Below are 27,967 nucleotides of genomic sequence, written 5' to 3' on the forward strand. Positions count from 1 at the left end.
GCAGGGACAAGAAGAAAAGTGTTGGTAAGCCTTTATTTCCTGGTATCAGGGAGGAGTGTTCTGCCCTGAATGCAGAGCTGCCTTGGGCAGATGTTTTTTTTTGAGACAGCGTTTCACTTTTTTACCCAGGCTGGAGTGAAGTGGCATGATCTTGGCTCACTGCAACCTCTGCCCCCCAGGTTCAAGCGATTCTCCTGCCTCTGCCTCCCGAGTAGCTGGGATTACAGGCACCCGCCACCACACCTGGCTAATTTTTGTATTTTTAGTAGAGATGGGGTTTCGCCATGTTGGCCAGGCTGGTCTCGAACTCCTGACCTCAGGTGATCCACCCGCCTTGGCCTCCCAAAGTGCTAGGATTACAAGCATGAGCCACCGCGCTTGGCCTGGGCAGATGTTTTTCATTGTTCCTCAGGGGTGACACAGTTCACTCCCTGCATGAAGTGGGGAGCCAGGTAGGACCCAGAGGGGACAGACCAGGTGTGACAGCTTGCTTTCTTCTTCTAAGTCAGGCTTCTCTGCCATGGGAAATGAAGGATTTCCTAAATGTTGAAGACATCCCTGTTCCAATGAAAACACCAACAACACATTTCCAAGGCAAGCAGAAAGTATTTGCTAATTGTCAGTTGCCATGGATTATTCTTGATGACACCCTTTTCCATATGAGAAGAGAAATGGCAGTTAACTGGTGCAGGCAAGTATTGTAGCAATTTATCTGGATCTGTAAGATCCATCCTTTGGGATAGGTTGTTCCCTCACCTCTTCCAGAAGCCTGGTGGCAGGCAGCATCCCTTTATGGCCATCAAGCACAGGAGACAGGTTTCAGGTGGAGACAGCCCCACCTGCCAGCGATGCTGACCCTGTGGGGCTGGGACAGGAAGACCACTGCTTTTCCTAGGCTGGAAACAGAGCCTTGCAATGAGATTTAAGTTGACCTTTGCAGCTGGTACTTGACCTTCCTTAATTTCTTCTACCAAATATTGTAGAACTGTTAGGCCTTACGGGAAAACCAAAGAAATAGAATATATACATTTTTCTTTCTTTCTTTCTTTTAACTTAGGTTTAGAATATATACCTTTTGACCTTGAGGAATTTATAATCTAGTTGGGGAGATGTTTTTAAGATATATTAAGGCTGGGCATGGTGGCTCACGCCTGTAATCCCAACACTTTGGAAGGCTGAGGAGGGTATATCATGAGGTCAGGAGATCGAGACCATCCTGGCTAACATGGTGAAACCCCGTCTCTACTAAAAAAAAAAAAAAAATAGAAAAAATTAGCCGGCCACGGTGGTGGTGGGCGCCTGTAGTCCCAGCTGCTTGAGAGGCTGAGGCAGAAGAATGGCGTGAACCCGGGAGGCGGAGCTTGCAGTGAGCCGAGATCAGGCCACTTCACTCCAGCCTGGGCGACAGTACGAGACTCTGTCTCAAACAAACAAACAAACAAACAAGCAAACAAAAATAACAAAAAAGAAATGGTTTAACTGAATGTTACAGATAATCAGAGAGAAAGAAGTCCCAGGGATTGGGATGGCTGGAGAAGCTTCTTAAAGGACGCATGATTGAACTGGGCCTCAGAGGATGGGGAGAGGTCCCAGTGAAAGCCAAGGGCAGAGTTAAAAATGACCTCGCTGGTTGGCAAATTTTGGCCTGTGGGCCACATCTGGCCCACCACCTGTTTTTGTACAAGCCATGACTTAAGAATTAACTTTTACATTTTTAAATAGTTGGAAAAGTAAATAATATTTCATGACAAGTAACAATCATATAAAAGTCAAATTTTGCCAGGCGTGGTGGCTCACGCCTGTAATCTCAGCACTTTGGGAGGCCGAGGCGGGTGGATCACAAGGTCAGGAGATTGAGACCATCCTGTGAATGGTGAAACCCCATCTCTGCTAAAAATACAAAAAATTAGCCAGGCGCAGTGGCGGGCGCCTGTAGTCCCAGCTACTGGGGAGACTGAGGTGGGAGAATGGCGTGAACCTGGGAGGTGGAGCTTGCAGTGAGCCAATATCGCGCCACTGCACTCCAGCCTGGGCGACAGAGCAAGACTCCATCTCAAAAAAAAAAAAAAAAAAAGTCAAATTTCAGCATTCAGGTCAGCTGCAGTGGCTCACGCCTGTAATTCTAGCACTTTGGGAGGCCAAGGCAGGCGGATCACTTGAGGTCAGGAGTTTGAGACCAGCCTGGCCAACATGGTGAAACCCCGTCTCTACTAAAAGTACAAAAATTAGCCAGGCGTGGAGGCGCATGCCTGTAGTCCCAGCTACTTGGGAGGCTAAGGCAGGAGAATTGCTTGAACCCAGGAGGTGGAGCTTGCATTGAGCTGAGACTGTGCCACTGCACTCCAGCCTGGGAGACAGAGCAAGACTCCGTCTCAAAAAACAAAAACAAAAAACAACAACAACAACAAAGGTTGATTGAAATACAGACACACTCATTTATTTACACATTGTCTATGACTGCCTCACACTACAGTGGCCGCGCTCAGTAGTTACAACAGAGACCATATGGCCCACACAGCCCCAGATATTTACTCTACGGCCCTTTAGAGAGAGTGTGCATGTCCCAGGCCTACATCAGAGAGGTAGTTGGTAGGCTGTGGCTGGAGGGGGCATTTGTATGTAGGAACTATGGGAGATTAGGGGTAATGGGTGCCAAGAGATCTGTTACAAATGCTAGTCTGCAGGCAGTGGGTTGAAATTACCATCTATATCAATAAGGTTATATTATCCAAGTGCATATGTTATGTAACTCCAAAAAGTTCAAAAGGATATTCTGTAAAAAGAAGGTCAGCCTTCCCCCGCCCTCTGGGTATTCAGACAGGACTAATCCTCTGAGGTCCTCAGTTACTTATGCTTGGGTATTCGCACAGAGATTTTTTTTTCACCTCCAACATTGGGGATGGAGATATTCTTACACATACATGTGTGAGTTTACATATACGTATATTCTTTCATCTTTATATATATGCATATTATTTCATTAAAAAACCCCACATACAGACATGTGTAAGTTTACATATATGTATATTCTTTCATTAAAAAACCCACAGGCTGGGCGCGGTGGCTCATGCCTGTAATCCCAGCACTTTGGGAGGCCGAGGCAGCTGGATCACTTGAGCCTAAGAGTTCAAGATTAGCGTGGCCAACATGGCGAAACCCCATCTCTACAAAAAATACAAAAATTAGCTGGGCTGGTAGCGTGTGCCTGTAATCCCAGGTACTTAGAAGGCTGAGGTGGGAGGATTGACTGAGTCCAGGAGTTCAAGGCTGCAGCGCGCCGTGATTGCACCACTGCACTCCAGCCTGGGTGACGGAGCAACAACACCCTGACTCAATTAAATCAACAACAACAGCCCACAAATGGTAAAATACTTTAAAACTCCTGTTGTACATCATGCCTTTCCATCTTGTATCTTAGAGTGTGCTCTATGTTAAGACATTCTTAAGAGTTGTGTGGGACGGATGTACCACCTTTTATTTACCCAGTTTGAGGAAGTTTCTGAGCCAGAAGCTCAATGGTATTTTAGGAAGCTTTTTTGAGCAGAGGGGCTCCAGGAGAACTAGAGGCAGGAAGACCAGTCAGCCAGCGATGTACAAATCCAGGAGCCTGGCAGGGCAGGTGGGGGTGGCCTGGAATTCCAGTGCTGGCTGGAACTCCAGAGTGCTCAAGGCCACCATGCTGTGGCCCCCTCTCCTGCCACCATTCCCAGGGGACTCATACCTTGGTGAGTGTGTCAGGGATGGAAGAGGTGGGAGAAGCAGGAAAATTCAAGACACACTTCTTCCCCAGGCAGCGACCATGTAACTCGATGTCCTCATAAGGGTTCTCCTTCATTGGCGGATCTGTGTTCAAAGGCAATGCATCAGGAACCTGGGAACACTGAGGACATTTCCCTTTTCGAAACACTGAGGTCAGCATCTTGGCCTCTCCTGTGTCCATTCTTGTAGGGATATCTGCTGTTTTGCCATCCATGCGCCCCTCCTGTTGGTAGCAGCCCCTGATTTCACTGGGTTACCTCTCCATCTCCTCATTTGTGGCCACAGGAGATTAGCTCCATTCTCAGTTTCAGTGCTTTAGCCAATCTAGGTATCCCAAATCCCTGCCTCAGTGATCAGTTCAGGGAAGGGCTCATATCCTAAGCCTAAGTGATATCACTGCATGGCATTCCCGGGCTCCAAAGGTGAACAAAGGACCTCGGCTGGTCTAATGAGGGTGAACCTCAGGATTTCTGCTGGGACTTGCAGGATACCAGCTCTTCTCTCCACCAGGAAGATACGGATTCCAGGAAGCTGGTGGCAGCCATTGTGGGGACCCTGGGAAGCCTGCTGAGAATAAAGCTAACCTGAGAGGTAAGAAATAGAGGAAGGAGGCTGGATGCAGTGGCTCACACCTGTAATCCCAGGACTTTGGGAGGCCAAAGCAGGTGGATCACTTGAGCCCAGGAGTTTGAGACTAGCTTGGGCAACGTGGGAAAACCCCGTCTCTACTAAAACAACAACAACAAAAAAAAAACCCACAAAAATTAGCCGAGCGTGGTGGTGGGCGCCTGTAATCCCAGCTACTTGGGAGGCTGAGGCAGGAGAATCGCATGAACCCGGGAGGCGGAGGCTGCAGTGAGTTGAGATTGTGCCATTGCACTCCTGGGTAACAGAGTGAGACTCCTGTTTCAAAAAAAAAAAGAAAGAAAGAAAAGAAATGGAGGAAGGAAAAGCTAGTTTAGTTGGGTTTTCTGTTCCTTGTAACTGAAAGCATCCTCTTGGGCAGTCACTGCTAAGAGAAGTCCAGATCTCTCTCTCCTTTTAGATCTGAGAATCCCACTGCTTTGGCAGGAGCCCATCTCCAGCAGCCTGGACACAGATGCAATTCCAATTGCTTAGCTAAGCATCTGCCCTTCCTCAAATATTTTATTTCCTCCTTCTGGAAGTTTTTTCTAGTATTGATGATTATATGCCCGCATGTCTGCGTATATCCACCCTACCTGCCCCTCACCTGCACACACATATGGGTTTCTCCCTTTTATCAGCTTGTTTCTTGCCCCACCTTTCACCCCCACCATAAGCAGTTGGAGCTCATCCTTCATTAATACCATCAACCTCCCCAAAGAGGACTGAACTCACCAAACTCTGAATCTGAGACCCACTCTGAAATCCCAGAGGGTGCTTTAGAGCCAAAGTTACTTTTTAAATCACATTCAGTCTGTGTTCTGATGCTGTTACTGCCACACTCTGACAGTTTCTGAAGGAGGCTCTGGGATGTAGCATTTTCTTTCATTCAGTAATCCCTGCAGTTGACTGAGCGTCTGTCATAAGTGAGGTAGTTGACACACCATTCTCTCCAGTCCTTAACCTCGCAAGGGAGCTAGCTTCATCCTCATTATGCAGATGGGAGAACTGACGTTCAGAGACGTGAAGTCACTCACTGGCTCCATGTCCTGCGGCCAATATGCAGCAGAGCCAAGATGTGGTTCTGGATCTTCAGACTCCAGGCCCCACGCTTCTCGCTACGGCACGCTGCCACACTGCCTCCTTGGCCACTCATCACCAGCCAGTCTTCCCCCTCCAGCCCTAGGGTCTCTCACATATCCTGCGAGGCTCACTCTCCCACCCCACCTGCCTGCTCTTTCATCCAAGTGCACAGGTGTCTTCGAGTGTGTGTGTGTGTATGTGTGTGTGCACACGTGTTTCCAGCAGCCAGCCCCATTCTCCCTCCCCTTTCTCCCAGACAGACTCAGACCCACACACAGGCGCTGTGGCCTCTTACCTAGAATGTCTTCATAGACGTTCTCCTCCGATAAAGTGCGTGTCAGCCCCAGCTTAGTCTGCGCGTACCAGTCCACCCTGCTGCTCTCAGAGGAAGACTGCAGTAAATCTTCAAACTCATAGGACTTTCTGGAATGTGCAAGATGGGAGGAAAAAACAAAGAATTTGAATCAAATTAGGCTGCTTCAGAGAATATATTAATATATCCCCTCGTCCAAATTTTCTTTTTCTTAGAAAAATTGTTACCGAAATCAACTTCTTTTATTTTATTTCATTTTTTGAGACAGAGTCTTGCTCCATCGCCCAGGCTGGAGAGCAGTGGTGCCATCTTGGCTCACTGCAACTTGCGCTTCCTGGGTTCAAGCAATTCTTCTGCCTCAGCCTCCAGAGAAGCTGGGACTATAGACATGCACCACCATACCTGGCTAGTTTTTTATTTTTAGTAGAGACGAAGTTTCACCATGTTGGCCAGGCTGGTCTCGAACTCCTGACCTCAGGTGATCTGCCTGTATTGGCCTCCAAAAGTGCTGGGATTATAGGCATGAGCCACTGTGCCCAGCCTGAAATCAACTTCTTTTATTGTAAAAGGTGTGAAAATCTATGAATAAGAGATGTGGCTTTTATGTGCAAAAATGTTCATGCTATTATGCTAAGTGAAAATAATAAAGTATATGTAAAAAAATACAGCCCCAACTTTGTAAACAAACATAGACATAGAAAATAAAAAAGGGGGCCGGGTGCAGTGGCTCACTAGTATAGACAGCGACTGTCTATACTATTTTACAAATCAGGACACTAAGTTTCAGCCCATTTACGTAGTTCATCCAAGACTAAAATGCTTGTGACTAAGGATATGGAACAGTCCTTATTATAGTATAGATAGTCCCTGACTGTCTCATTACAGTATAGACAGTCAGGGACTGTCTATACTATAGGTACACAGCACCACACCCTGCTAATTTTTGTACTTTTTTGTAGAACGGGGTTTTGCCATGTTGCCCAGGTTGGTTTCAAACTCCTGACCTCAAGTGATCCTCCTGCCCGGGCCTCCCAAAGTGCTGGGATTATAGGTGGGAGCCACTGTGCCCAATCCAAAATTACTATTCTTACCCACTTTTTTAGTTTTGTTTTTTTTTTTTGAGATGGAGTCTCACGCTGTTGCCCAGGCTGGAGTGCAGTGGCATGATCTTGGCTCACTGCAACCTCTGCCTCCTGGGTTCAAGCGATTCTCCTGCTTCAGCCTCCCGAGGAGCTGGGATTATATGCATGTACTACCATGTCTTGCTAATTTTTGTATTTTTAGTAGAGACAAAGTTTCACCATGTTGGCCAGGCTGGTCTCAAACTCCTGATCCCAAGTGATCCGCCCGCCTCAGCCTCCCAAAGTGCTAACATTACAGGCGTGAGCCACTGTGCCTGGCCTCTTATACACATTTTATTTATCAGAAGACAGAGGTATAAAGGGGTTAGATAAATTGCTCCAGGTATATTGGGAAAAGGTGGTGCAATTAGGGTCTGACTCCAGGAAGTCTGGTTGGAGACTGATGCTCTTAATGACACAAGGCATTATGGAGAGCATTTATTTAAGTGAGGCACGTCAGGAAGGAAGCTGCATTCACAGGCTCCAAACTAAAATAGGCTGAATTTCAACAGTTTGTTGTTGAGAACCTGAACTAATTTTCCATACAAAACTGCATTACACAGTGATAATTACATTACTGCATTACACAGTACTGTGCGATACCCAGGCAGACCCTCTGTTTCCCTCACGTAATAAGTAATTTATGCTATGAGGAAATGCTATGAACGCTTACAGGGAAAAAGGGGACGGGAGAGGTCATTTCACTGGGAGCCAGGCAGTTTCTCCCACTCTCAGGGCCACGGTAGTAACCACCACCTACAGGTAAAGCCTTGACTGCCCAGAATTAGAGCATGAGCCTGGCTGAGTTTGGCCTTTTCTTTGAGAGAGAGAAAGGGGCTGTAGCTGTGCCTTGCTTTGCCATGGTGAGAGCTCTATTTATTTTTAGAAACAGGGTCTCCCTCTGTTGCCCAGGTTGGAATGCAGTGGTGCCACCACAGCTCACTGCAGCCTCAAACTCCTGGGCTCAGGCAATCCTTGTCCCTCAGCCTCCTGAGTAGCTGAGACTGCAGTTGCATGCCACCGTGGCCGGCTAAGTTTTAATTTTTTGTGGAAATGGGGGTCTTGCTTTGGTGCCCAGGCTGGTCTCAAACTTCTGGGCTCAAGCGATCCTCCTGTTTCAGCCTTCCTGTTGTCTGGGATTATAGTTCTGTTTTTATTTTTTAAAATCTCATTGGAAACAATATTTGTATAGGTCAAATTTTAAAATGATAAAGTACCTATGAAATAATATCTGAATGTTTAAAATGTTTTCATAATAAGTGCCCTGACAACAAAAGATATTTGTATCGTTAAAGGCTCTCCAAATCTCAGCAGATGGCTCACTTATTTAAAGCACATGTAATGCAGGCCGGGCACGGTGGCTCATGCCTGTAATTCCAGCACTTTCGGAGGCTGAGGCGGGCGGATCACTTGAGGTCAGGAGTTCGTGACCAGCCTGGCCAACATGGTGAAACCCCATCTCTACTAAAAATATAAAAATTAGCCGGGTATGGTGGTGTACACCTGTAATCCCAGCTACTCGGGAGGCTGAGGCAGGAGAATCGCTTGAACCGGGGAGGTGGAGGTTGCAGTGAGCTGAGATTGCACCACTGCACTCTAGCCTGGGCGACAGAGAGAGACTCTGTCTCAAACAATACATACATGCATACATAAAAATAAAGCACATGCAATGCAAGTGGGAATCCGGATTAGGTGTTGGGGTTTGTTGGGATGGGATTAGCTTTTATCCCAGTGGTTACCGTCAGACACCTGGGATTTCAAGACATAGTTTGAATGTTTTGTATAATCCTTCTATATTTCCAAGAACAAGATGCTAATATAAGAGTTCAGGCCAGACACAACGGCTCATGCCTGTAATCCCAGCACTTTGGGAGGCTGAGGCAGGAGGATTGCTTGAGGCCAGGAGTTCAAGGCCAGCCTGGGCAACAAAGTAAGATCCCATCTCTACAAAAACTAACAATTACAAAAATTAGCTGGGCATAGTGGCATGTGCCTGAAGTCCCAACTACTTGGGAGGCTGAAGTGGGAGGATCCCTTGAGCCTAGGAGGCACAGGTTGCAGTGAGCTGAGATCATGCCACTTGCACTCCAGCCTGGGTGAGAGAGTGAGATCTTGTTTCTGGGGAATAATAATAATAATAAAAAAAAAAGGTCAGCCATGCTTTGCATTTGATTTCTGACACATAAAAGGTATCACTAGTCTAAAAAGCATTAGAAAAGTCCAATTTGAAAACAATTAAAAACTCCCTTTAAAAAAATGAAGATGGGGATGGGCGTGGTAGCTCACACCTATAATCCTAGCACTTTGGGATGCTGAAGCAGGTGGACTGCTTGAGCTCAGGAGTTTCAGATCAGCTGGGCAACAGAGCAAGACCCTGTCTCTATAAAAAATACAAAAATTAGCTGGGTGTGGTGGGGCACACCTATAGCCTCAGTTACTTGGGAGGCTGAGGTGGGAGGATCCCTTGAGCCAGGGAGTCGGAGGATGCAGTGAGCCAAGATCAAGCCACTGCATTCCAGCCACTCACTCTCACTCATTTTGAGACAGAGCAAGATCCTGTTTCAAAATAAAAGATGGTTATTCACATTGCAAAACTAATTTGCAAAACGATTCATCAAAAGATTTCTCAAATAGCATCTCTATTTCTTGTATTAAAGTGTTGGTTTTCAGGTGACTAATTCCTATGCAGGAAGTCTGAAAGGCAAACAAATTAACATGAGGTACAGTCCATACAAGATCAAGGAGAAGCCAGAAATCTTTACATGCCCAGTTTCTAGAACTGGTGGGAAAATAGGATTCCAATTACAACATTTGATCTATCATTGTTATGTGCTCGTAACATATGCCAAAGCATGTAGAAAGTTAGCTCTTCCTAGCAGTTATTTTCTTTCTCTCTCTTTCTTTTCTTTCTCTCTCTCTTTTCCCTCTCCCTTTCTTTCTTTCTTTTCTTTCTTGCTTTTTCTTTTTCTTTCCTTCCTCCCTTCCTTCCTTCTTTCTTTCCCTCCCTCCCTCCCTTCTTTTCTCTTTTCTTTCTTTTCTTTTCTTTTTTTTTTTTTTTTGAGACGGAGTCTCGCTCTGTCCCCTAGGCTGGAGTGCAGTGGCACGATCTCGGCTCACTGCAACCTCTGCCTCCCGGGTTCACGCCATTCTCCTGCCTCAGCCTCTCCGAGTAGCTGGGACTACAGGCGCCCGCCACGACGCCCGGCTAATTTTTTTTGTATTTTTAGTAGAGACGGGGTTTCACCATGGTCTCGATCTCCTGACCTTGTGATCCACCCGCCTTGGCCTCCCAAAGTGCTGGGATTACAAGCGTGAGCCACCGCGCCCGGCCTCTTTTCTTTCTTTTCTTTTCTTTTCTTTCCTTTCCCTCCCTCCCTGCCTCCCTCCCTCCCTCCTTTCCTTCCTTCCTCTTTCTTTCTTTCCCTTTCTTTCTTTCCTTCTCTTTCTTTTTTCTTTCTTTCTTTCTTTCTCTTTCTTTCTTTCTTTCTTTCTTTCTTTCTTTCTTTCTTTCTTTCTTTCTCTCTCTTTCTTTCTCCTCCCCTCCCTCCCCTTCCTCCCCTCCTTCCCCTCCCCTCTCTCCCCTCCCCTCCCCTTCCCTCCACTCCCCTTCCTTTTCTTTTCTTTTTTTTTTTTTTGACGGACTTTCATTCTTGTCGCCCAGGATCTTGTCACCCAGGCGCAATCTCTGCTCACTGCAGCCTCTGCTCCCTGGGTTCAAGCAATTCTCCTGCCTCAGCCTCTCGAGTAGCTGAGATTACAGGCGCCTGCCACCATGTCCTGCTAATTTTTTTTTTTTTTTTGAGACGGAGTCTTGCTCTGTAGCCCAGGCTGGAGTGCAGTGGCGCAATCTTGGCTCACTGAAAGCTCCGCCTCCCGGGTTCACGCCATTCTCCTGCCTCAGCCTCTCGAGTAGCTGGGACTACAGGCGCCTGCCACCACGCCCAGCTAATTTTTTTTTAGTTTTATTTTTAGTAGAGACGGGGTTTCACTGTGTTAGCCAGGATGGTCTCGATCTCCTGACCTTGTGATCTGTCCACCTCGGCCTCCCAAAGTGCTGGGATTACAGGCGTGAGCCACCACACCCAGCTAATTTTTTGTTTTTAATAGAGACGGAGTTTCACCATGTTGGGCAGGCTGGTCTTGAACTCCTGACCTCAGGTGATACGTGCCCTGCCTTTTTTTTTTTTTTTTTTTGAGACAGAGTCTGGCTCTGTTGCCCAGGCCGGAAGGCAGTGGGGCGATCTCAGCTCACTGCAACCTCCGCCTCCAGAGTTCAAGCAATTCTCCTGCCTCAGCCTCCTGTGTAGCTGGGATTACAGGCACCTGCCACCATGTCTGGCTAATTTTTGTATTTTTGTAGAGATAGGGGGGTTTCACCATGTTGGCCAGGCTGGTCTCGAACTCCTGGCCTCAGGTGATCTACCCCCTTCAGACTTCCAAAGTGTTGGGATTACAAGCGTGAGCCACCGTGCCCGGCCTTAAACATGCAAATCTGATCATCTCTCTCCCCTTCTTAAAAATGTTCCTGTTTTCCATTGCCCTTAGGTAATAGGCCCAAATCCACACCTTGTGTACAGGTCCAGAAGACCTTCAGGCCTCACCCCAGACCCTTGCTGGCCCCTCGGGCCACACTCCTGCCTTGCAGTTCCTCTGATATGATGCAGTCTTTCCTGTCCCAGGGCTTTCACCTATTCACTCAAACTGAACGTCCACTCCCCACCCTCCCGCTGGCCCGAGCGTCACTTCCTCTTGATCCCGTCTGTTTCCTTGATAGGCTACACATCCCTGCTGAATATTCCCATGGCACCAGGATTCCTCACAGCGCTGACAGCAGTTATGATCATGACACCAGCTGTGTCCTTCTATTACTGGTCTGCAAATCCCGTGAGGACAGAGTCTCCGTCTATCTCGCTCATTATTACATTCCTATGTCTAACACTCAATAGATGCGTGGTAAATATTTGTTGGTTGAATAAGTGAATTAATATTTTATTTTGTTATTTATTTATTTATTTTTGCTCTGTCGCCAGGCTGGAGTGCAATGGCACATCTCAGCTCACTGCAACCTCTGCCTTCCAGTTCAAGCGATTCTCCTGCCTCAGCCTCTCAAGTAGCTGGGACTACAAGTGTGCGCCACCACGCCCAGCTAATTTTTGTATTTTTAGTAGAGACGGGATTTCACCATGTTGGCCAGGATGGTCTCAATCTCTTGACCTTGTCATCCGCCTGCCTCAGCCTCCCAAAGTGCTGGGATTACAGACGTGAGCCACCTCACTGGCCATTTTATTTTTTGAGACGGAGTCTTGCTCTGTGCCCAGGCTAGAGTGCAGTGGCAGGATTTCAGCTCATTGCAACCTCCGCTTCCTGGGTTCATGTGATTCTCCTGCCTTGGCCTCCCGAGTAGCTGGAATTACAGGTGTGCGCTACCATGCCTGGTTAATTTTTGTGTTTTTAGTAGAGACAGAGTTTCCCCATGCTGGCCAGGCTGGTCTCAAACTCCTGACCTCAAGTGATCTGCCCACCTTGGCCTCCCAAAGTCCTGGGATTACAGGCGTGAGCCACCGTGCCTGGCCCAGTGAATGAATATTTTAAAAGCCGGTTTTAAGTGCCACATTTATTGTTTATAATTTATCCCTACTTCAAGATTAAAAAAAAAGCAGCTGTATTCTTGAGTTAATTTTTAGTAAATTGTTTTGAATCCATTTCCCCCAGGATTATTTTCATCTATGGATTAATAAAGCTTGGCTACAGGCCAGGTGTGGTGGCTCACACCTATAATCCCAGCACTTTGGTAGGCTGAGGCAGACAGATGGCTTGAGTCCAGGAGTTCAAGACCAGCCTGGGCAACATAGCAAAACCCTGCCTCTACAAAAAATACAAAAATTAGCTGGGTGTGGTGGCATGTGCCTGTGGTCGCAACTACTCCGGAGGCGGAGGCAGGAGAATCGCTTGGCCCAGGAGGCGGAGGTTGCAGTGAGTTGAGATTGCAGCACTGCACTCCGGCCTGGGCCACAGAGCAAGACCTTATTTAAAAAAAAAAAAAAAAGCTTGGCTAGCCTGGCACCTAGCAACCATTTAAAACATCATCCAGCTGGGTTAGAAACCAAGGATACCACGCGCTGACTTCCATCATCCTCCTCCAGCTGCCAGAGGCTTTCTGCCTGTCTATCCTGAGTGGCCACGGGCAGCAATTCCCCATGGCTCGCCATACTCAGGCAGGGTATTCCTACCACCAGGTGCTCAGGGCAGGCGGCTAGGCAGGAGGAGGCTTCCGTTAGCTCTCAGCTTGCATTCCGTTATCAGGTCCACCGTGTACTATGACCACTCACAGGGTTTCTGCTTTTCTCTATCCTGGATCTAAACCCTATATGTCGGAAGAAAAAACTATTTCTGTCCCTCATTGTGGCTAATATCCAACAATTTCCACCTTTCAATGAGAAATGACATGAAAATCACTCTTGTAATGGACAACAGCAACCTTGGAAGAGCAAGCACTGTCTCTCTGTTTTCCAGTGCAGCCTCTATTGAAATAAATGGCTTTACTAAATCAAGTTTCTCAGAAGCTTCCAGAGTAGCTTTTGCTCTAAACATCAACTTAATCAAACAACGTGCTCCTTTGAAGACTTGAAACATTCAGTTTTTAGACGTGGTAATTCCGAGTTGTCTCAGGGATGTCTTGCTGACTGACATGGACCACAGCTTGGCTGGTAAGTTAATTTTAACTGTTAAACCTGTGAGAGCCGAGGGTTGCTGCCCAGCCAGAGAGCTGTGGGGATCTGTATCAGTCCCATAGAAGATGGAAATTGTGGAATCAGTAACAGCACAGTGTGATCTGGCAGCCATATAATGACTGAGGTTTCATGTCCTCAAGAAGTTCTGAAAGTCTTACACTAAATCTCCAAGGAAAGGCCAAATTTATATGATGCCAAAACAATCAGCTGAAAAGTTGAAATTTTGGTCAATGCAGTTATTTGGTTTCATAAAGATCTACAAGCTGTCACATGACCAAGTTAAACTGAAATTTAAAAATCTGAATTCCAGTTAAGACATTTTGAGTATGTAGACACGTGAATGCAGGATGGTGCTCACACTTAAAAAGTAGTAACTTTTCTTGTTAAATGTTGGCCTTAAGGCATTCTTGCCAGAGCTATTAAATGTATGCCATGAAACACGTATAACCAAGTTAATGTTGCTGTAGGAACCTTATCTTTGGAATTTCCTGACATTTGAGGGTTTCTCATTTTCCATTTTAGGATTGAAGGCCTAAATCCTTGCATTTTATTTCCTGGGGCTTTAGAGAAATGAAGAAAGAAAAGAGAAGACAGCAAATAGAGAGGGAGAGAGAAAAGGAGGGAAAAAGGAAGGAAAGAGGAGAAAAGAAAAAAGAAGAGAGAAATAGAAAGAGAAAAAGAAAAATACGCTTTCTTAAACTGAGGATCTGAATCCACTGGTTTTGCTCTTAAGGAGGTGAACTAATTGGCATATGAAAATAAGCTGAATACATTCTCTAAGGCACACACAGCCTGGCCATGAAATTCGAAACCCCCATAACCTCTAAATCCTTAATCATTTCTTTCTTCAACCTTGGTTTGGCTTTCCTCCCTCGAAGAGGGTGGTGCATCTGCCAAATTCGTGGTACAGTCCTTTTTGTTTTTAAGAGATAGGACCACAATAAAGAGCATACTTTATTTTTTTAGGAGTAGAAAGTGAACATCTTGCCCTAATCACCTCCATTGTACTATTTTAAACAAAATGAAAAACCCAAAGCCAAAATTGTTAAAACACAGCTGATGCAACCATATTCAAACTGGCCAAGAAAAATTTCATCTTTGGACGGAAATAAGTTAACTTTAGCTGGTTATAAAGAAAATGCTGGAAGACTGAAAAGCGCAGATGGTAGTTAAGAAAGAAAAGATAATGGGAATAACTGTTCCCCAGGTTGACTCGCCTGCCCAGTGATGACACAGATGAAGGATTCCAGTTTCCCAGAACCAACCTGTCCCTGGGGGTGTGGGGCCTCCTTGGAGGAAGAGCCAGAAGGGGCGTGGAAGGGCTGCTGTGGGAAGCACTGAGCAGGAGCAGGGAAGTCATGGGAGTGCTCGGGGACCCGGGCTTTGGCACTGGCTGGAGAAAGGGTTTATTACTGGAGATGGATTCAAATTTTCTCAGAACATAAAGAAGGAAGCATCTAAGTTCTTCTCCAGACCTCACGTAACACTGAAACTCAAACCTAGTAAAGATAGTGCAATCATCCTGTATGTATTCTGTAAAAAAAAGATAGTGCAATAAAACCCAAGTATAGACCAGTCTATTTACTGATATAAAAATCTCAAAATATTAGCAAATAAAATTCAGTAGTACATTAAAAGAATAACAAACCAGACCCGAATTTTAAACAAAATGAAAAACCCAAAGCCAAAATTGTGTGGGAGTTCATCCCCCACATTTAAGGATGGGTTAATATTAAGATATAAATTCACTATGAATGGATCAGAGCAGAAGAATCATATGATCATCAGGGGTTTCTGAAAAGTACTTTAACAAAAATCTAGTCTCTAATCCTAAGATTTAAGACTCTAAGTGAAAAAATAAATATAAATGGACACTAACTTGATAACATAAAAACATATCTCAAATAAGAGTGCCTGTGAGTGAAACTCTAGATGCATTACCATTAAAGTTAGGGGCGAAGTAAGGCTGCACACTGCTTTCAGCACTATGATTTAACACTGTTCGGAAGTCTCAGCCAGTGCAATTTGGTTAGAGAATTAGGTATAAATTAAAAAGAGAAAGGTAAAATGATGATTCTTTGTAGATAATATGGTTATATTCATAGAAAGTCCAAGAGAATCAACTGATAATTAGAAATAATAAGAAATTTAAGATGTCTTTAAAAATATACATATATATACACACAAACACACACAAAATAAGTAGTTTTCTTAAATACAAAGACCATATGAGAAAAAAGACTACATTAACCATTGCATTAAAAAGAGAAAAGACTTAGAAATAAATGTAGCAAATACATAGCATGCCAAATAATTATATATTAATTACAAAAACCCCCACATATTTTATGTATGTGAAATTTGATAGTAATATTTAGAGCATTCAGAAAAATACAGGCAGAAACACTCAAGACATTTTTGGAAAAGGTGAATAATAAGTAAATAAACAAATAAGAGGTTTATAATTACTAAAAAGGAGAGAGACAAAACAGTTATTACTATTTTTTCGCATATGACATGATGTTATATATAGGAAATCCAAGAGGATCAACTGGCTAATTATTAGCAACATTAAGAACTTTCTATAAGCCCTACTAGATATTAAAATACATCATGGGCTGGGCGTGGGGCTCACGCCTGTAATCCCAGCAGTTTGGGAGGCCAAGGCAGACAGATTGCTTGAGGTCAGGGGTTCGAGACCAGCCTGGCCAACATGGTGAAACTCTGTCTCTACTAAAAATACAAAAAATTAGCCAGGCGTGGTGACGTGTGCCTGTAATCTCAGCTACTTGGGAGGCTGAGGCAGGAGAATTGCTGGAGCCCAGGAGGTAGAGGATGCAGTGAGCTGATATTTTGCCACCGCACTCCAGCCTGGGCAATACTCTGTCTCGAAATAATAATAATGATAATACATTATGAAGTTAAAATAATAGTTTGGTACTGAAAAAGAAATAGCCTGATTAATTAAACAGAATGGAGCCAGAGAAAATTAAAACACTTAACACATATTAAACAGGCTCTGTACTAAGTTTATGTTACACATGTTAACTCATTCAGTCTTCACAACAACTCTGTGAAGTGGTTACTATAATGTAATTATCACCATATTACAGATAGGTAAAATGAGGCCAACACGATTTAGTGGCTTGTCCAATGTCCCACAGCTAGTAAGTAGCAAAACTAGTAATGCTATATGCTCCTTATCACAGCATTATTTGTAAACTGGGAATAACTTATATATATTTACATATATATACATATATGTAAATAAATTCTAGAATATGCAAGCTTTTTCCCCCCTTGAAGAGAACATAAGAAATTATGCTATTATGCTATTTACAGGGGAAGTGGGAAAAAAAAAGAAATTATGCTATTTACAGTCAAAAGAATCATCCTACATGACAGACCATGCTGAGTGGGGGGGTGACAGGATTTAATTTATAGTTTATATTTTTAGAAGACTCCTCTGGCTGCTGAGGGAGGAATGTTCTAGGAAGGTGAATCCAAGATGATTAAGATGGTAGCAGTGGAGATGTAGGCAGATTTGGGATAAAATTTTGAAACTAGAACCAAAGGACTTGGTAATGAATTAGGAAGGGGTATGTGAAAAAGAAAGGAATTGGAGATAACTTTTTAGGTTTGTGGCCTAAGCAACTAAACAAAGGGTGATGCCATTTAGTAGGATGACAATTATTTTAGGAGGAGGTGGTTACTGGTGGCCTGGATGGAGAATTTGGGTTTGGACACGTTAGGTATAAATGATAAGACAACCAAATGGAGATCCAAGCAGAAGATGACTACACAAACCTTAAGCTAGGGGAGGGAGTTGGGGCTGAATGCCTCAATTTGGGAATCGTAAGCATGACATTGACTTTTTTTTTTTTTTTTTTGAGACAGAGTCTCACTCTGTCACCCAGGCTGGAGTGCAGTGGCGCGATCTCGGCTCACTGCAAGCTCCGCCTCCCGGGTTCATGCCATTCTCCTGCCTCAGCCTCTCCGAGTAGCTGGGACTACAGGCGCCCGCCACCACGCCCGGCTAATTTTTTTGTATTTTTAGTAGAGACCGGGTTTCACCGTGGTCTCGATCTTCTGACCTCATGATCCGTCCGCCTCGGCCTCCCAAAGTGCTGGGATTACAGTCGTGAGCCACCACGCCCGGCCGACATTGACATTTAAAGCCATGGGACTGGATGAGATCATTTAGGGAGTGAGTGTAGATGGAGAAGAAAAGTCTCAAGTCTGGCCCTGGGTTGAGGTGGGGATAGGTTCGGGGTGTGCTCTGACAGATAGAAGGAAAAAAGAACGGAACTCAGAGGAGCCAGAGAAGCAGGACTTCCAGGGACACGGGTGATCCAGAAGCCAAATGAAGGAAGTGTTGCCAGATGAAGCGAGTCAACAGGTGTTCCTCGAATACTGAGAGGGGCCAATTAAGAAAAGAACAAAGAACTGGCAATTGGATTTAGCAAGATGGAGGTTACTGGTGGCCTTGGGACAGGATAGTTTCAGGAGGTTCCCAAAGCTCACTGGGGTGGGTCAAGAGAAAATAGCAGGTGAAATGATGAAAGGGAGTACGACAACTGTTCTGAGGAGTTTTGCTCTAAAGCTGGTTTCTAGATTAGCGGGTATCAAACCAACTGGCGTGTTACAGAAATGGACTAGAGACTAAGTTGCAAAATAGAAAAACTGTTTTCGAAGCACAGATTTTATTTTTAAGCATTAACATGCTTTATTATTTAATGTGCTATTTTAACGTTATAAAACATTCACAGTGCATAGATCCATACGTATAAATGAGGAAACTGAGGCTTCGAGAGGTTAAATAACTTGTTTAAGGTCACATAGATAGACACTGATAGGGCCAGTGTAGACTAGAGGCAATGTGCTCCTAAAGCCCACACCAAGAAAAATTCAAGCACTGGTAGTTAGCAGGGACAACCAGGTTGTAGACTGCCAGGGTTAACATGAGTCCTTCATCTAACTCTTGGTTACTGTCCCAGTTCCAAGTCCTTATTACTTCTAAACGGTAATTTTTAAAAACACATACTCTTGTGAGGACTGAGGACAAACACAAAATACATGCATCAGTTACCAAGTTTCCAGTTAATTAACAAAGTATCTTAAGCTATGAACCATCTGGACTAAAAGATCCATCAGTTTAATAAAACAAATAATTCAGCTGAGAACAGACAGTTATGATGGGACATAAACCACTGAGAGAGTCAGGTGGCTACATTCTGCCCGGCCACACCCGGCACCTACCTGTGGTCTGAACTGGATTTCTGCCTCCCGGTCCACAGTCTTCTGTTCACAGAGGAAGGCGGGGGAGAGGAGGGCAGAGGCGGGGGAGGTAGAGAGGGCAGAGGAGGCAGATTTCTTTTCTCTTTCCTGAAGCTGATGCCAGGCTTCCCATCTTTGTCTCCTTCTCCGGCATGTTTGAACGTTCTCCGGGGTTTTGGCAGAGGGTTGATGAAGGGCTTTGTGGGGGAACCCTCCGAGCCCCTGTAGACATTCTCAAGGCTCCGGTCCCAGGGCCTTCTGCATGAACCTTTCCTGTCCTCCACAACCTCCAGGGCAGGCTCCCTGCCTTCCAGGTCCGAGGGGTGGACCCTCTGGCTGACTTCTGAGCCACTCCCGCCTCCGAGGTTCTCAGGAAGGGTGGGCCCCGCCTCTGCTTTGTCAGGAGGGCAGTGTGGGGAGTAACAAGTCCCTGGCAACTGGGGATCCAGCCCTGCCGACCCATCCTTCAAAGCCTGCTCGAGTTTCTTGACCTGCTTCAGCACTGAGAGGTGATCGTTCTGAAAGCGTAGCTTGCCAATTCTTGGCTCTCGGCCTCGGCCCCAGCTGGGATCCACTTCCCGTTCTGGCTGGCTTAGGTCTTGCCCCGGCTCTGGGTCCTGTCCCCCGACGTTCACTGCTCCTTTATTCCTCTCCTTCCCTGTCCTCTCTGTTCCTGGCCTCATTCCATTCTTAGCCTCTGTGACCTGAGTTCTCACCCCATCACTACTCCTCCTCTCCACCATACAGGATGGCAGATAATCCTCCTGTACGTCTGCTCTCCTGCTGGGCGCAGGAGCAGGCACCTCTTTCTTCCCTTCCCATTCTGATATCTTGTCCTTTATGTTGAGGGACTTGTGCCGGGGTCCGGCTCTGGCAGATGGGCAAGGGTTCTGAACGCCTCTGAGCTGCTTCTTCCCAGCCCTGCTGGCTTCTGCAGCTGGGTCACTGATGATCATATCCAAGCTGAACATATCCATTCTTGACTCTAGCGTGAGGTTGCAGAGGCCTTCCAGGGGGCTCCTTCTGAAGCCCGACTCCTGATCAGTCTCTAGGAATGGAATGGAGGACTAAAGTGGATGCCTTCGAGGGTCTTTCTCAGTCCTTGGACCTTCCACCTTGACCCTGCACAAGAAAGACAAACACCAGGTGAGTCATTATTGTTCTTGGCTGGTCATAGAGATTTGCTACAACTTAGATATAAATGTTATATGCAAGTCACAAACCACAGACATTGAAATCCCTATTAAAAAAAATCACTTTGTGGGCAGGGTGTGGTGGCTCACGCCTGTAATCCCAGCACTTTAGGAGGCTGAGGTGGGAGGATTACTTGAGGCCAGGAGTTCAAAACCAGCCTGGGCAATATAACAAGACTCCCATCTCTACAAAATTTTTTTTTAAAAACTCAATTTGTGTTTTCCTTGGGGAGACAGCATGGTGAAATGAAGAAGCAATCGGGTTTTGGAGTCAGATAGGCTTGGGTTTAAATCCTAATTCAGTCACATGACCTTAGGCAAGTTGTTTAAGTCCTCTAAACCTCAGTTTCCACCCCTGTAAAATGAAGATAATAATAATATGGGCCAGGCATTGTGGCTCACACCTGTAATCCCAGCACTTTGGGAGGCCGAGGCGGGTGGATCACGAGGTCAGGAGTTTGAGACCAGCCTGGCTAACATGGTGAAACCCCGTCTGTACTAAAAATACAAAGATTAGCGGGGTGTGGTGGCAGGCCCTGTAATCCCAGCTACTCACTTAGGAGATTGAGGCAGGAGAATTGCTGGAACCTGGGAGGCAGAGATTGCAGTAAGCTGAGATTGCACCACTGCACTCCAGCCTGGGCAACAGAGTGAGACTCTGTCTTAAGAATAAAAATAACAATAAAATAGGAGTAACTTCATGAGGTAAAAGATTACATAGGCTGTTTTTCCTGCTTTTCTTATTCACAGGCAGTTCTTTGCAATGACTATTTAAAAACTAAAACAACATCACAAGTCATGAAGTTTGTGCTACCCCTGAACTTGACAAATTGTCTGATTCAAGTGGGCAAAGCCACAATGATTGGGTGCATCTGAACAGAACCTCCTCGGAATGGGGCCTCACTAGAGTGAGTTCTCCATGAGCCTTGCCACCAGAGCAGGGATTGTTCTGTTATTTTGGCCTGTTGTGGCCAAGTCTGCACCCCTAGCACCCAAAACAATACCTGGGAGAGTTGGTGGTCAATAAATATCTGGTGCATGAATGAATGCGTGAATAAAGAGGCAGATTCAGATTTCACACTTGGCTTAGAAATGCACTATCTAATAGAGTAGCCACCAGCCATACGTGACTATTTAACCTTAAATCCAATGAAATTCAAGCTTCAGTTCCTCAGTTACACCTGCCACATGTCAAGGACTCAGAAGCGCCATGCGGCTGATGGCTACTGTACTGGATGGGGAAGAAGAATATTTCCATCACTGAAGAAAGTTCTGGCCTAGAAAATATATGTAATGATATATGCTTCCAAATGTAATTTTAGGAGATTAGGTAATGCCATGAAGATATTAAAAATTATTTTGAAAGAAAAACATTTTTAAATTAGTCTAACAAGAATGAGAGTATCTGTGTTGTCCAGTGCAAACATTCTTCCACCAGCAAAGGTTATGACTGAGCATAGTGACTTTGGATGTGCCGACATTAGCTAATGCCTCACGGTGCCCATTTTCTGAATGTATAGATCTGACTGCATGGAAATTCTGAAACTCCAGTTAAGGTTCACCGTGAGGGATGAATAAGTAGCAATTTCATGCATCCTGTTACTATTTAGTTTTCTATTCCCAAGGTTGTTTGTGTAAAGACCTCTTCCTCAATGGAGACATTAGCACATAAATTATGCCACTGCTCTTGGTTGCACGGCATAAAATAGAAACTTGTGAAAATGCAAACACATTTTTTTGGCAAACACATTTTCCCATTTTAAATATGGCTATCAAGGCAGAATTCCTTATTTAAATAAACAATTAGGATTTCTAACAGTGTGTTTACAAAGAGAAAACATTTTTAAATTGTTCCATTACCACTGGAGACATTAGCATGAATTCAGATTTTAGTCAGAATCAGTTTGTTATTTCACTGAGGGTTCAAAACGCAGAAGTGATAGTCCTTGCTCTCACAGTGCTAAAGGCAAGATGAAGAGAGAGAGGACAGACACACACATTAGAAACACAACAATCCAGGTTAGTGCCTGCATGGGGATGACTGATAGTCTACAACATGGTTATTAATGTCCTATATGCTGTGAGGCACTATGGCCTAGTAGCTAAATACATGGAATTGAGGGACTTGAGACTTGAATCCTGAGTTTTTCATCTTCCTTCTGTAGACTGAAACTTTATGAGTCAGAGGCCACATTTATATCATTTACTGTGCCTGGTGCATAGCAGCTAGTCAACAAATATTTATTCAATGAATGAATGAATTCATGAGTTAACATGTAATGTGCCCAAAGTACAGCACACATTCTAAATCTTGGCATCAACAAATGGTAACTAGTGTTATTGTAAGTATCATAGTTATTGTCTAAGAGCCCAAACACATGGAGTGACTTCACAACTATGAAGCTCTGTTGGAAAACTCAAGAGGAACAAAGGATGGCTTGCTGAGAACTCACACTGGATTTACAAAACTCATGCAACAGAGGCAAGGATGCCGCAACGGTCCTACGAGTCCCTAAGGACAGAGTTCCTGCTCCATGTGGTTGCCGGCCCAAGAGTTTCTAGAGTTCCTGTTTCCAGGATTCTCCCGCCCCATAAGGGGTTCCAGCGTGGGGCGCAGAGCTAAGAACCCCTCAGTGGCTGCCAACTGCTTTGTGGAATGTGAGAGGATCAGAGAAAGGGCTCCATCTGGGGAGAAGGAAACAATCACGCTGATATTAGATGGGAAAACTGACTGTGTACGGGTACAGCTGCAAATGTTAGGGCTCAAACATAAGTAAAATACCTGAACATCCTAGTAGTTAGAAAAATAAACCTGGAATTAGAATGTGTCGTGGGGATAGGGCTGAAGTTGCCAGGGGATCATCCTTTCCTCACACCGGCCATTAGTCAGACTCTCTCTTGATCACTTTGGCCTGAAGCCTTAAATGAATGCAGTGCATGGAGACGGTCTGCAGGAGGCTCATTAGAATGACCTGGAAAAGAGCTCCTTAGCTCAAGGAAGTGGGATCAGTGAAGAAAGAAAGGTGGTAGGAGAGTAAGAAGCTGGGCCAGTGTCTACACTCTGGGGGGAGAAGTGTTCTTACTTGTCAGCCAATTTGTAGTTCAGGTTTTCAGTCTGGCTGTAGCTGCCTTTGGCCGGCCTGCACACTGTCATCATGTCAGCACCGAGGGGAGTTCCAGGTTGCCTGGGGGGACAGGGATGCACACCCAGTGAGCCACGACAGCAGGGCCTCCCTCGGAGGGGAGCAAATCTAGGGCCCACACTCCAAACTATTTATCCCTGATAGATTCCACCCAGGAGCAGGGGGTGGAAATAACACACAATTCGGAATCCCTGGCCTAGCAGGTAGAGCAAGGGTGCAATCCTGAGGTCCACCCGGATTCAGAACTCATGCCAACCTCTTTGTATATATCTTTTTTGTTCATTTGTTTTTTTTGAGACAGGGTCTGGTTCTGCTGCCCGGGCTGGAATACAGTGGCATGCTCTTGGCTCACCGCAACCTCCGCCTCCTGGGCTCAAGTGATTCTTGTGCCTCAGCCTCCCCAGTAGCTGGGATTACAGATGTGCACCACCACCCTTGGCTAATGTTTGTATTTTTAGTAGAGATGGTTTTTCACCTTGTTGGCCAGGCTGGTCGTCATCTGCTCACCTCGGCCTTCCTAAGTGTTGCGATTACAGGCCTGAGCCACTGTGCCTGGCCCCCTTTGTATATATCTTTTAGCTAAGGTCACCAAAAATTTCAAGAAAACATACAAACTTAGAAAGCAAAACATAAATAACAATGAGACCCAATGCTTTTTCAGGCTCTCTAAGAACCACTGTGATGAGCTAATAGTCCCCAAAGAAGAAAGTAGTTGCCCTTTTATTTGACACAAGACATAAACCACACACCAAAGTGGAACTGTCTTCACAGGGATACTCTACCCTTCTGCGAACCCTGACACTGGGAGTTTAAACCCACACTGCCTTGTCTGCAGAGCCCCCCATGGGGAGCCCCTCCCAGCTCCTCCAGACTGAGGAGGAAGAAACAGCTAGTCACGAGGTCATCTGTCTGGTCTAAGGAACACCAGGAGATGGTCTTGGCAAACCCAAGAATCCCACTGAGCTCCTTAAACCCCCCAGATAGCAAGGCCTGTGTGGATACCAAGGCAGCAGCCTCAGCTCAGAAGTAGCAGTTGAAGTCTCTGGTGCCTGGCCCCCATATAAACTGAAGTAACTGATTAAACTTCATTGCTTCATAGCAAGTCCTTCCAGAACTCTTTGGGAAGAAGTGTCTCCCAACATGAGCATAAATGGACATGGCTCAGGTGAAGGTGCTGGCAAGATGAGGCCATCAGAGAAGGCCAACAAGATGGGCCACGCAGTTCTTCTGTAAGGCATGAACACCAGCTGGTCCTCCCTAGTGGAGAGGAGCCACCTCCTTGACTAGAGCTCAAGGCATATCAAGATACTGGGTATTTACGTTACTTTTCCAGGGAAGCCCTCTCCCAACTCCTTCTCCAGTTTCCAAGATTCCTACCCTATTTCCCAGGATGGTTTCTCTGCTAGGTGATGGGATGGCTGCCTGATGTCCTGGTCTGGGCATCCTCTCCCTCCCGAGAAATCAAAGGGCAGAACTTCAAGACATGTAGATAGCTCTTGGGAACAAGGAGAGGAAGGGAGGAAGGCCAGAGAGAAAGAGAAAAAGAAAAGGAGAGTGCACATGGTAACAAATGAACAAGAGGGAGGCTGGGGAACCATGAGCTGGGGGAGCAAGGAAGGGAACAGACACATCTGCCAACTGTGTGTGTGTGGGTGGACGGGAGCATGGAGCTCTGGCCCGTCCATGGAATTCGGCTGTCCCCCTACCCAGCAACTCAGCACCAGACATTGTGGGGCTCGATCTATGTTGTAACCGAGCCTACTTCTTTAAAGAAGCCAGGCCCCAAGGCTTGCCCGTCCCATCATGCAGGGTAGCCCTGAAAGGCCTTTCAGGGACAGGAAGGAACTCATTGTTCCTCTCACAAAGCTCCGCAGAGCTGAAAGCTTCTGGAGTCCCTCCACTTGGCTGGGCCCACAGACACTACTCTTCTGTCCGGCATCTGGCAGAGGGCCCCAGTGGATGTCAGGGAGAACAGCCCCTCCCCACCACTGCCACCACCCTCCACGCAGACCAAACCCACAAGAATCCAACCTTGTTCCATATGAGCCAGCAGCTCTCTTCCAAGCTGGCTTCCCCTTTCACTGGCACTAGGACAAGGTGCCAGGCTGTGTGCAGGATGCACCGAGGGACTCAAAGATGAGTAAGACACAGTCTCTGCCGTCATCAAGAGCACCAGGGCTGTGCCTGGGTCACAATCGACCCTGTAACTCCCCCCATGCCCTCAAGAAAACAGTTTCCCTATAGTTCTCAGGAAGCACAGCTTTTCCAAAAGGAAAAAAGGCCACTGTGTCGAATGCACAGAGATAGATGTGTGAACTTGGAGGTCAAAGATCACAAAAAACACTTAAACGACATGATACTTAAGTGAACTCACTTCCCATCAGGGAGTAATAACTTCCAGCATGAAAACCACGATCTCCAGAGAAACGGCTGATGCCATATACTGAGAAGCAAGTGCAGGGGGCTTCAGAGGCTGGCACTGAGGGGGCATAGAATCCCCCTGAACACTCAGCAATCAGTCCACCAGCATTTCTGAATTCACAAAGATATTAAAAATGTTGCTATAAAAAATTGACCTTTCCCTTTTTGTCTCTGACGATTAGCAGTTGTTAACTGGCTGGGCATGGTAGCTCACACCTGTAATTCCAGCACTTTTGGAGGCCGGGGTGGGCTGATCACTTGAGCTCAGGAGATTGAAACCAGCCTGGGCAACATGGCAAAACATCGTCTCTACAAAAATACAAAAATTAACTGGGTATGCTGGTGCACGCCTGCAGTCCCAGCTACTTAGGAGGCTGAGGTGGGAGGATTGCTTGAGCCCAGCAGATGGAGGTTGCAGTGAGCTGAGACTGCACCACTGCACTCCAGCCCAGGTGACAGAGTGAGACCCTGTCTCAAAAAAAAAAAAAAAAAATCATTAATTAAGTAACGAACCCAGCCGAATTTGCTAGTTGGGAGTGCTCTGTGACTTAAATTACCATGATAAACTTCATTATCACTTTATAGTCTGGGATTGTGAGATAGAACTATTTTCCAAAGTGTGGTCCATGGGGGATCAGTTCCAGTCAACCTGGGGACCCTGTCAGACATGCAGATTCCTGGGCACCTCTCTCCGATGTACCAAGACTTACCAAAGCCAACAGTCTGAGGGCTGCTCTAGAATCTGTATTTAAATATGGTAAATCAAAGGTCGCAGAGGCCAATGTCCTGGCCTGGGCATCTCTCGCTCGCAAGAAATCAAAGGGCTGGGCTTCAAGACAGCTTGAATTTTTACACAACCCAAGGTTCCTTATTTCTTTTTAGGCAATTTGGTCTTGTGATCTAAGTAGACTATATTCTGAGAGATAATGGAATGATTGATAGTAATAACACATTTTCCCACTCAACTGCTTTCCATAAAAATGGAGCTTCCCATTAACCAGATGGGCTTATTACTAATAATTTTAATTAACTGGCTGGGCATGGTGGCTCATGCCTATAATCCCAGCACTTTAGGAGGCCAAGGCTGGTGGATCACTTGAGGTCAGGAGTTTGAGACCAGCCTGGCCAACATGGGGAAACCCTGTCTCTACTAAAAATACAAAAATTAGGTGGGCGTGGTGGTGGGCGCTTGTAATCCCAGCTACTCGGGAGGCTGAGGCAGGAGAATTGCTTGAACCCGGGAGGCGGAGGTTGCAGTAAGCTGAGATTGCCCCACTGCACTCCAGCCTGGGCAACAGAGCGAGACTCTTTTTTGAGAGTCTGTCTGAAAACAAACAAAAAAAATTAATTAGACTAAAAAATCATGCAAAATTTTGAAGCTAGCTGATGAGTACACAGGAGTTCATATATTTTTTGTAGGCTTGAACATTTCTGTAAGTTTCAGAAACTAAGTCCTACAAGTTGAAGAAAAATATTTTTAAAATTCTAACGTCTATAGCTGATTATGTTTATCAACCCAGTCCATAATCTAACCCTGTTGTTCTTCTTGCTAAAGTGAATACTGTAAAATCTTTTCTTGGCTCAAGAATTTTGTTTGGGCATTGACATCATGTTGACTGGAGGGTTCAGAAGTTAAGAAGCTGGGTGGGACTGGTCTGAAGGCAGTGAGTCAACTCAATTGATTATTCACAGTCAGTTACGCATCCAACTCCTTATTCTACTCTTCCCCGCTTCTCACTACTGCATTTGACATTTGTGGAGTTTTTTCAATTACTCTTTTTTTTGGAGACAGGGTCTCGCCCTGTCACCCAGGCTGGAGTGCAGTGGTCTGATGATGGCTCACTGCGGCTTCAACCTGCTGGGCTTAAGCGATCCTCCTGCCTCAGCCTCCTGAGTAGCTGGGACTACAGGCATGCACCACCACACGTGGCTAATTAAAAAAATTTTTTTTAATAGAGATGGGGTTTCACTATGTTACCTAGGCTGGTCTTGAACTCCTGAGCTCAAGCAATCCTCCCACCTTGGCCTCCCAAAGTGTTAGGATTACAGGCATGAACCACTGTGCCCAGCCTCACTTAACTAGTCTTAAGAAAAAAAAAAAAAAAAAAGCCAGATGAGAGAGTCTCCCTCAATTTTTAATCCTGTTGGGTACTGCGGTCTACTCTCTTGGCCAGCTGATGCTGAGAGATCCTCTTACTCCCAATTACGTCTGTGAATTACCTTTAATTTTGAGAGAGAGAGAGAGAGATCAAGAGATCTCATAGTGAGATGCTTCTGATCAGCCTCAAAAGCCCAGACAACT

At 45.6% G+C, this 27,967-nt stretch overlaps 1 protein-coding gene across 4 annotated transcripts in view; it reads right to left on the reverse strand.

Moving 5' to 3' along the window:
• Positions 1-27,967, reverse strand: part of DENND2A (DENN domain containing 2A) — a 125,000-nt gene that overhangs the window by 66,217 nt on the left and 30,816 nt on the right. Inside the window, exons 1-5 of one of the 4 annotated variants that reach the window (XM_063641651.1) lie at positions 24,622-27,558; positions 23,185-23,286; positions 18,891-20,030; positions 5,762-5,889; positions 3,722-3,843 (exon numbers count right to left, since the gene is read on the reverse strand). In XM_063641651.1, coding sequence (XP_063497721.1) covers positions 3,722-3,843; positions 5,762-5,889; positions 18,891-19,885 — 1,245 coding nt within the window. In that variant the 5' untranslated portion in view covers positions 19,886-20,030; positions 23,185-23,286; positions 24,622-27,558. Of the gene's footprint in view, positions 1-3,721; positions 3,844-5,761; positions 5,890-18,890; positions 20,031-23,184; positions 23,287-24,621; positions 27,559-27,967 lie in introns of those variants that run through there. The other 3 variants (XM_055284211.2, XM_055284208.1, XM_055284212.1) reach the window with 3 other exon arrangements.

This window comes from Symphalangus syndactylus, chromosome 6 (assembly GCF_028878055.3).
Source record: "Symphalangus syndactylus isolate Jambi chromosome 6, NHGRI_mSymSyn1-v2.1_pri, whole genome shotgun sequence".
NCBI lineage: Eukaryota > Metazoa > Chordata > Mammalia > Primates > Hylobatidae > Symphalangus > Symphalangus syndactylus.